Source organism: Centruroides vittatus, unplaced genomic scaffold (genome assembly GCF_030686945.1).
Source record: "Centruroides vittatus isolate TY-2023 unplaced genomic scaffold, ASM3068694v2 contig_631, whole genome shotgun sequence".
Taxonomy (NCBI): domain Eukaryota; kingdom Metazoa; phylum Arthropoda; class Arachnida; order Scorpiones; family Buthidae; genus Centruroides; species Centruroides vittatus.
The window spans coordinates 2,121-12,955 of NW_027122388.1; the positions used below are offsets into that span (position 1 = coordinate 2,121).

Below are 10,835 nucleotides of genomic sequence, written 5' to 3' on the forward strand. Positions count from 1 at the left end.
ACAATAACAAGAACAGGAAAAATGTCTCAATGTTTAACAAATGACGAATACAAATCACTGTACTGTTTTAAAAATATTGCACATACCCCTATATGCTTACAAATCTATTGAGCTTAGCACTGATTCTATGTTTTTTAAGAATTCATTTATAGAACAAAAGTTCTCTTTATATAAATATTTAGTGTAGTCCTAGAAGAATATGTATTGCTAGCAGTTGTAAATTTTTAAAAAAGGATTTAATATATTCTTTAGAATCATACATAATGATAAGTTATAACAAGTAATTTATAGAAGAGTTAGATTTATGTATTGTCATCTCAAGTCTCCAGACTTAGGCTATTTAAAGAAGTCGGCATTACACCTTTAAGTATAGAAAAATTAACAATAAAACAACTAAAAAAATTAAATGCATACTTCTTATGCAGACTGAAGTATTTTCTGACATGTTTTCCAAATACCAAACTATGTAAACATGAAAAGAAACAGCTTCCTATGCAAATTTTCCATAGGAAAATTTGCATAGGAAGCTGTTTTTTTCATGAAAAACTACTAATTTTCTATGTAGAAAGTTAAATATTAAGTTAAATAAAAGTTATAAAATGTTATAAAATCTATGTAGAAAGATATAAAAGTTAGATAAAAAGCAAATATTTAGCATTAAAACTTTAATATCAATAAATGCAAAAAGATAAAAAAAAGAAAAACAAGTTAATACAATTGACGTTGACTAGAAATACATAAGAAATAAGGGGTTAAAAATCTACAATAAAAAAAATATGTTAAAAATGTCTGAGGGGTGGAGGTGGGTTGGGGTACTGTCCCGAGACTAGCCAATCGAGAGTTTGGTTGTATCCTTCAGTTGCTGGATTCTGTTGTTGCTGTAGTGAAGAAGCGTAAAACGGTGGCGACTGGTTTTGATTATTATTTATACAATTTTCTTGAGGTTGCTCCTCAACTGACGAAGGGAAGTACATTGGAAATTGGTTTTCGTCATTCGTACTGAAATCCCAAGAAAATTGTTGACCCTGGAGTTCTGGATACACAGGCAACTGATAATTTAAATTTTGTGATTGTCCGTTCGTTTGCCTGTACTGACATGTAGTGGTCGTCGTTTCACCGGAATACACGCAGCTAGGTGTGTTTGACTGTTGTAGCTGGACGGATTGATATTGGGCTTGATTGCTTGGCGAGGCCCAACTGTAATGTCCAGCCCAACTACTGGCTGAACACGACGGCGTTACTATACCGGAACTACCGAAAAAATTTGAAATCGTCGCCAGACTGCCGGAGGATGGAATTGCAGGAGGGGGAATAGAAATTGGCAAATTGGCTCTTCCTTCTCCTGACGTAGGAGCGCTCTGCATCTGTTTCTTAAATTTCATTCTTCGGTTTTGAAACCAAACCTTAACCTGCTGTTCGGTCAGGTTCAGTTCCATAGCCAATCTGCTTTTTTCTGTAATAGCCAAATAATGACTCGAGTTAAAAAGTCTTTCCAGCCTTAATAATTGTGCGCTGGTAAAGGCAGTTCTTCTGCGTTTTGGTCTACCTAAAAGCGAAAAAAAAACAATATATATTAATATAAACTCTAGAATGACTTTAAAGTATGTAATTTTAAACTATGCAAAACTTCTTTCACTCAAGTACATGATTATCGACCTCTGTACAGCAGTAGGCCTGCTGTAGAACAAGCTTATATATATATATAGGGCCTTTGCACTTCATCAATTAATAATAAATTTTAAAAAAAACGAGGCCTTGAACCGAGTAGCTGATTTAGCTTATATATAAATAAAGGTTAAAGAATTAATTTAAGTTAATTATTATTTTTTTTAACAAAAATTGTTGGAAATCAACTACAAAACACCGATGTAATTCTTGAAAAAGATTAAAAATTTAAATAAATTGTTGAAAAATGATTTAAATCTAAATGAAATTAACTGCTGAAACTGATTTAATTTGAATAGAATTAAGAGGCGAAACCGATTAAATTTAAACACAATTAAATGGCGAAATCGACAAATTTAAACGCACGTGCTGAAACTAACAAATTTGAATCGAATTAAAAGATGAAATCGACACATAAACACAATTAAGAGAAGAAATCGACGTATAAACACAATTAAGAGATGAAACATGCAAATTTAAATATAACAGATTAAACAGGCAAATTTAAACACAATTAAACAATGAAATCGACAAATTCGAACACTACACGTGCAAATTTTAGCCGAATTAAGCGATAAAAATCGACATTTCTGAACACGATAATACGCTAAAACCTTTAAATTTCAAACACCGATCATTAAACCGCGACAGAAAATTTAATAATAATCAAAAAATAACAACGAAAAAGGGTAGAAATACTTCGACAGTTTCATTTATAAAAACAAACGAAAGGACCCGAAAAAAATAATAAAAAATAGAAAGAAAGAAAAAAATATATAAAGGCGATGGAGGAGGAGCGAGAGAGGGATAAAAATCGCAAAGTTAAATTATGAAAGTTAGATTTTTAAGAAGGAATTTTTCAGTAGAATGGTGACATCAGCTGGTGAAGATTCGTCGTCCAAGACACTGAATATTCAAGCACGAGGAAAAGCGCAGTTTCCAGATGCATCTGACAGTCAGCCAGAGACTGAGAGAGAGAGAGAGAGAAACTAAAAAGAGTTTCTGATTTGCAAAATTATTTCATTATTCATCCAAGCGACAGCTGGTTTCCTATTTTACTACGCATGCCCCCGAAAAGTGTGCTGTGGATTGTGGGAAATCCGCGCTGTTCCAGAATGTAGAAGGACCTATTAATCAAAGGAATCAGCTGTTGCTCTCGTGAACAGTGAAAAATGTCATTTGTCACGCCGTGTGCGATGCTCTTTCTGCCAGATGACTGATGATGTTGCAGCGTGAAGCTCCTCCATCCAAACACCTTTAACAGTGATCAAACAATCAATCCAACAATTCACTATAAGTAAAATAAATAAATAAATAAATCGGTCTAAATATATGCGAAGTGTAGGTTGGGAATGATGCAGGGAATTAGCTTCAGTGTTTGTCACGTGTCAACTTGTCACCCCAGTGAATGTCAACATAACACTTCATTAAACCATCGTTAATTATCTCAACCATCCTCTCGGCAAACATGTATCATAATGAGAGTCCCCTTTTCTACATATTGTTCTACGTTTTAGCCTGATAAGCGGCCTATAGGCATGCATGTGCGACTAACTAGAGCGGATCTACAATCTCCAGCTCGCCCTCTCGATGTGCTTTTATCATCAATAGAGTCTTCAAAGCTAACTTTGTAACATTAATTCTAGTGTTAGTAATGAGGTTACCGGGATCTAAATTTGTTTAAGTCCTTCTTCACACCTCCAAGATTATCTCGATATCATTAAAATGACAATATCTGGTAAGGCGACCTCATAAAATGGGCTTGAAAATACGCACTTTTTGCATCTCCGTCTATGAGATAAACGTGTTTTTAAAGTATTTTACGGGATTTATTAGCTGTCTTCTGATTTAAAGAAATTATTCTAAGTGTTATTTAATAATAAATGATTACATTAAAACTATTAACTCGATGGTTTTCTAGTTATAAACCTCATAAATATGATTCATAAAATGCACTTTCTCGTGTTACTTCAACACACAAACTGTTTTAAAAGCGGTCTAGAAGACTTATAAATCATTTCTACAATGTAAAGAATAGTTTAGAAGTGTTTTTAATACTAGAATATTTAATTAAAACAAGTTATTTAGTTATTAACCATTAGTTCATTAGTTATGCTGCTAGAAACTAGTTCAAAAATAGAAATCTTACCAGTTGTACAATGAAGTTGCATATTAAAGTAAAAATATTTCCAAAAGAACCTCTTAAATCATTAAAAAATAGTGGTTTAAAATTGTCTAGAACACATAATTTATGATAATTAGACGTTCAAAGATCTCCAGAACCCTAAACAAATTACAAAATGTCAAAAAAAAAACCTTCCAAAAATGCACTTAAAAGTCAAGTTTACTTCGAAAGGACATCAAGAATCCTCGTCCAACTGACAAAATTCAATAAAAATCTCGGAAGAAATGACACGAAAGGATCCTCAGGACTTTCTATAAATCGAAAATTATCAAAAAAAATGTGTGCCTTACACCCAAAACTACCTCTAGAACCTCCGTACAAGTCGGAAGATTTTAATAAAACCCTCTAAAAAATACACCCCGATCTTCCGTATAAGTCTCAAATTACCAAAAAATATGCCCGTTTTGCCCCTTACAAACGACGAAATTCCCGCAAAAACGCATTAAAAGCCAAGCTATTGTGAAGAAAAGGGCCCACTCATACAATTTGCCTACGAGTTAAATAGCGTAGACAGGACGAACATCAACCTTTACAACCCACAAAAATCCAGATGACACTCAGTCATCGAGATGCTAAGGGATGCCAAAAAGCGGCCACTCAACACGAGCACACAAGAGAATAATTCCCATAGCAACGTCACGTAAATCGGGTTGCATATATCACGAGTTCGTGAATTGTTTAAGATTAATCACTTAGACGAAAAGTGGCTTATTGGGTAAAGGCTACTTTGATTAAAGTTGTTTTTCAACTTGACAGATTATCGTAACGTATATATCTGATATGGTTATTTATTAAATAATAGGGTCTTGTCCTTATTAATCATATTAAAACACAATTAATTACGTCACAGTTAAGGATTTCAAATTGCCCCTTGGCACGATATCGATGAATTGTGCCTCTTTACGGCTGTTTCAGTGCTCTGCACGTGTCCCGGCGGCTTACCGACGTCTCCGACGGGCCCTTCTAGGCCCTACGCGTGTCTGAGAGGCCCTATAGTTGTACCAAGAGTAGCTATGAAACAGGCTGAAGATTCTAATGTAAGGCTTCTTTTTTACATAAATAACTAGGGTTTTAGCAGTATAGGGCCCTTCTAGGCCTTATAAATTAGCCTAGGCTTACTAATATACTTTCCATAAAACCTTATAATTGAATGATTTGCGTTGTTTTGGGTTGTAGCACGTTCTAGAGACTTGTCAACGTCTCAGATAGGACCGTATAGGCCCTGAGAGGCCTTATAAATGTATCGAGAGTAGCTATAAGAGGTTAAAGAATCTAATTGTAAAGCTATTTTTTTATATAAATAGGCCTTTTAGCATTACACGAGGGCCTTCGTAGGCCTTATGAATTAATCTAACAACACGTGGCTTATTTGTAAGAGACATTTCTTAGATATTTGTCTTTTACTAAACACTTTTTGATACTGAGACAAACACTTAGCATTTATTAATTTATTTATGAGGCTTTCTATCGGTAAATACAATTTATGGGGTGGTAACACGTTCTAGTGTTTTAACAATGCCTAAAACTTCTAGGCCTTACATTGCTATAAAATATACTTATAAAAAAGTAAAAAAAGCTGCTGATGGGTTTACACGACAGGCTTTAAATATCTCAAACAAATCATTCTAAAGCCCCAAGTTTTTATAAAGTGTATTTACGAGGCCTCAAAATTACACTTGTTTATATTGTCGATATTACAATCTAATTCTAAGGCCTATTATTGCCTGATCTTTTTTAGATATAAATCTCACGTGTTTCTATATGTAAAACCTAACAATACAAGCGGGCCTTTCGAGGCCTCGTGTTGCAATTAAGTCTACTTATAAGCTATTCTAGCAACAGTTGATTTATAACAGGCTTTAGATATGCAAGGAAACTTTCTAGATTTAATGCCCTATCTTTAAGATCTAATAACGTAAGGCCTCAAGAACCACATATGACTGACTAGACAGAGATCTTTTATGATACCACGTATATATATAATTATAGATAGTTAATTAGGAGGCCTCTTTGTATAGAAGGAGTCTTTTAACTTCTAAGACCGTTTAAAGGTTTGTAGGCCCTATACATTATAGAAAGACAATCTAAATAGACGACTTTATAATTATAGGTTAACTAGAGGGGTCTTTCTCTATATAAAGGCCTCATATGACTGTCCAATACCTTCCATACTTAAGAGGTGATTTTATGAGCCTGTAATGCGTACAAGGTCTTGTAAGCCGTATGTACTTTAGAGCCGAGGGGGCCTTCTAAAACGTGAGTAATTCAATTTTCTAGGCCGTAGAGGAAAAAATGGCGGATATTTTTTCCATGATATAGAGACATTATACACTCAAGTTCACATACATTCGAAAGAAACTGTGTAAGAAGGATTCTATTTTTAATATCTTTGATTTAAAAAATTAAAACAAGAAGGATAAAATTTTCATTTATTTTAGTTCTAAATTCTTTAAACAATCTTTAAATTTATTATTTATTTATTTTTTTAAACGAAAAATAAAGGAGGAAATAAATATAAAAAGGAACCATCAAACAAAACAAGACGTTTCCTACATCAGATCGTCTAACAAAATCAGACAAGAATCGTTCCACTTGGACTGTTTTTAGATTTATTAATTATTATTTTGTCTGAAAATATCACTAAAAATAAAAATATTTCTATCTTTAACTTTACTTTACAATGATTTTTTAGTAGTTTACAGCGGCAGAAATACCTTAAAAAACCTCCAAAACTTCGGTCTTTTAACGTTAAATTCGCATAAATTTGAGAGTTTTTAACACCCGGATTATGGAAGAAATATTTAATTATTTCTTTGAACACATTAAAGAGCTTAAAACATAGAAAATTCTATATTTTTTAACCGTTAAATTAGCCTAGAATAAGGGGTTTAACACGTGGTTTACGGAAAAAATTCTACTTACAAAATGAGATTCCCCCATTAAATCTCTAAGTCTATGCTGTTCTAACACGTGGTTTATGGTAAATTTTCGTGTATTTTAACAAAATATCCTCCTTTAGATGTTAAACTCTTCCAAATTTAAGCTAATTTAACTAAAAAAATTATATTTTATAAGCCGATTATTTTCTTTAAACAGTAAACGTCTAAATATAATTTGTAGACATTTAATGTTGCATAAAGTAGTAAAAAATTTGCATTTAAAGTATAGGTTTGTCTCTAAATTTGCATAAAGTTTAGAGGAATTTAACATGCGATTGAGCATCCCTTTCCTTAAAATGTTAAATATTTTTTTTTTTTGGAAAATATTATAAGAAATAAATTATTTAGACGTTCAATAATATATAAAGTGCAAGAAGGCTTCCTCGAGAACATTTTACCCCTTTGTTTAAACACGAATTTAGAAGATTTAACACCTGATTGAACACGTTTTAAAAATATTTCTTGGAATAATCTTCTTTAAACTGACTATTCTAAGAAATGTTTGTGAAATGTAGCAAAATCGGCTTGTTTTGCTGTTAAATTAGCTTAAGTTTACAGGTGTTTAACACGTAATTGAGCACTCCCTTGTATAAAATATTATCCACAAAAGGTTTTTAGATGTTTAATCTTACGAAAAACAGCCGTAAAGTTTTAAAAAATCACCTTATAAAAGACGATTTACACACTAAATCGTTACTTTCTTTATGCTAATCTAACACGTGATTGAACATTCCCCTGTACAAATTAATCAAATATATTTAGAAAAATGTTTATAGAATGTTTTAAAAAATATCTTTTTGGTGTTTTATGTAACATAAATCGCATAAAAAAACATATCCTTTTAATGCTATTGAATTGTTTTATTCCTGCGTAGACTATAGGAGCAACACAGCGATATTGAGGGGAACCGTATAAGCTAGAGGAGCCAAGTAGCTTACGTTAAGGACAGTTTAACAAGCGATACAGCCTCCCCTTGTATAAAACATCGACATTAAACGTATAAAAACTGTTCTAAACAATATAAACTTACACAAAATCACCCTAAAATGCGCATCACCCGTTAAACCTTCCCTTACTTTATGCCGAATTTAGAAGAGTTCAACACGTGATGGAGTCTTCCCTTTCACAATTAAAATACTCCTTCCCCCCAAATAAATAAAATTAAAATTAAAAATAAAGATAATTTTTTAGATAATTCTAAAAATATCAAATAATTAACATTGAATAGGGGTAACCTAAATTAAATATTTTTAAGTTCAAATTATGCTTCAGTAATTGTAATTTGAGTCCATCAGATAAGGTTTTAGCGTAGAAAAGGGCGAAACACTTATTTATTTGTTTATCTGTAAATTCAAATAAATGAACCAGAAACGGGAAAAAAAGTTACCGTTAAGACAAAGGGCCAAATTCCACAAATTTCTCTAAACAATTGTCTTAAGACCACGTCTGAGCTTTTAGCCTCAGGGGCAATTACAACCGGCCAGGTGTTGACCTACTTAATCCTTCTGTCTTTGCGTGAGAACATGTTATATATCCCCCACAATGCAAATTCGAACGTTAACGTCCATCCCACACCAAAAATTTGGTGGGAAAGTTTGACCTTCCGAGATCAAAGGTTGAGGGCGAAAAATAGAGAATTTTTGGCATATATATATATTTATAACCGTCTATAAAAGATTTTAGGAACCACCCGAGGGGGTGTCGATCAAATTCATTTGGATATTTTTAATTTTTTGACCGTCTGGACCACCGTAAACCTGCGGTCCTGCTATACACCTGTTCGATTTTACGCTTCAAGGCGTCGAATTCTTGGAAATTCTAGTTCGATTTTACTAGATTCTAAACCGTAAATTTAATTTTTAGACAGTAAACCAAGAGAATATTTAAAATAATAATAAAAATAATAATTTAATTCACCCGAAAATAATACAAATTATTGTAGATTATTTAACGAATTGGCATGAAAATAATTCAAAATTTACTATTATTTCGCGACTTAATTTTATAAAATATGAATGTTAATAGTTATAAAATATTAAATTATTATCCTAAATTTTTTAAATTTAAGAATTACGAGAGAATTTTTTAAGATAAATTCAAATTACAGCTTAAAATTTATGTGGAATTGACACCAGAAACAAAGAAACGAGCGAAAAATCACGTTTAAAATCTAAAACAATTCGACTTAATTGTATTTTAAAATTAAATAAATAAATAAATAATCTTAATTACTAATTAAATTTTAATTAAAATACGGCATAAAAACGTTTCCGAATTTATTAGAAACGGTTAAACAAGAGGCCCGAATACCGCGTTAACATTACCGAACTGACTACTTTACAACAGAAAAGATTGCTTAAATAATTTCAATTTAGGGCCTTAAATTAAAATGCAATATATCAAAATAAAGCTTAAAGGGTCCATTTTAAGGTGTCCGAGGTTTTAATTAGCAGAAACGATAATTTAATTAAGAAATTGGTCGTTAAAGTGGGACACCAGGTAGACAATTTTGAGTAGAGGAGGATTTTTTTTGGACGGAGGTTACGCTCTTCGGGTCCATTTTATATAGGAAAAAACTCTTAGAGTTTAATAGTTTATTAGGGAACGTATACGAGATCCGACAAGTGGTTACGCTAGGAAGCCACGTCTGGGGTTTAAGATATATCGGTCAGCGGTTGGCGATAACAAATGGCCCTGTCATAAAGTCTAGTCAGTTAGGTCATTAGGATCTAATGGATGTAACGGGTCCTAAAGTCGACCAAACGATCATTTATCTTACCTGCACCGTTGTTGGAGTTCTGCGAGCGACGAGGATTGTCCCAGCCACCGTTTCCTGAAGGTCCTGTCTCCATAATTGTCAACTTTACAAACGTAACAGTTCAAATCTTAATGCGAGTCGTGTGTTCTTCGCTGTCCTAACACTTTGGACACCAGGTTGCACTGTGTAGGTGGTACTTATACAGTTCTTAAGACTATAGCCGTTATGACCGCCGGTCACCTATGCAGCCGTTTACACACCCCCTACTGAGATCCCTCGGGGTGGTGGTTCTTCTGTTGGGGCTAGTCTAAGTGGATTAGCCTTGTGTAGTATGCATGTTCTTCTATGTTTGCGCGTGTTTGATGAGTTTCTTTTTATTTTTTATTTATTTTCTGATTTTTTTCTTGAATCTTTTGTTTCCTTCTTCCTTAAGGGGACTCCCCCACTTCTAGCAATGACCAAACGGGAGGGAGAGACGATGCGAATCGGAAATCGTAGTGCGTGAAGTGGGTTAGCTTTGTGTTTCCTGAAAAAATATGTTTAGGGAGATAAAAGTTTTATTGAAGGGCCTCCTGTGCTAACACGTTGCATCACTGCCGTTCCATCATTTGCGTGCTGCTATCGTTTAAAAGACACATTAACGGGCATACTTTTACCGAAGACCTCACCCTATTTTCGACTCGTCCGTGAGGTTGAGGAACGAATTTTAGAGGTTCAAATTGATAAAAATTGCAATTTTTAATAATAGAAAGTGAAGGGGAGCATCCCAGTAAAGAAATAGGATACTTTTAACCACGTTCTGTTTGAAAGATAGAGAATTTTTAAAGTAATTACAGTTAAAATCCGAAATAAACAAAAAGAGTGCTTTCGACTTCGTTCTTTCTACAATTTTAACGTAATTTAACGCCGAAAATTAGATTAAATCTACCGAAAATTGAAGCTTTCGACACAGAAAAAAATTGGGAGAAACCTCTAATATACAAATAGGAGAATTCATCCTATTTTATCCCTATAATCATAAAGATAAGCTGTCGAGATGGATATTTTATAGCGTTAAAACTCAAATATACAGTGTTTAAATTAATAAAAAAAAAAGAATTACAGAATTAAACGAGAGAGAATTAAAACTAATTCCCTCATAAACAAACATGGAGCTTTACCACTTCCTTCCCACGACAGGGCGAACTTTTAAGGTAATTTTATCGCTTAACAACGCCTCTCATCAGCCAAATTATATGCGTAAAAAATTCATCAAACACGTGTTAAAATGTTTCCAACTCCTCACTTG

At 33.1% G+C, this 10,835-nt stretch overlaps 1 protein-coding gene across 1 annotated transcript; it reads right to left on the reverse strand.

Annotated features, from left to right (window-relative positions):
• Nucleotides 1-779: 779 nt before the first annotated feature.
• LOC136979716 (homeobox protein Hox-B3a-like) lies at nucleotides 780-9,641 on the reverse strand. The gene is made up of 2 exons (XM_067275739.1): nucleotides 9,569-9,641; nucleotides 780-1,546 (listed from the first exon to the last, which is right to left on the reverse strand). The coding sequence occupies exons 1-2, from the start codon at nucleotides 9,639-9,641 to the stop codon at nucleotides 780-782; spliced, it is 840 nt and encodes a 279-aa protein (XP_067131840.1).
• Nucleotides 9,642-10,835: the final 1,194 nt, after the last annotated feature.

Bases quoted from the DNA above. Each gene is read 5' to 3' on its own strand.
- LOC136979716 (XM_067275739.1), bottom strand. From the start codon at position 9,641: ATGGAGACAGGACCTTCAGGAAACGGTGGCTGGGACAATCCTCGTCGC. The intron at 1,547-9,568 runs GTAAGATAAATG...TTTCGCTTTTAG, and splicing joins GAACTCCAACAACGGTGCAG to GTAGACCAAAACGCAGAAGA.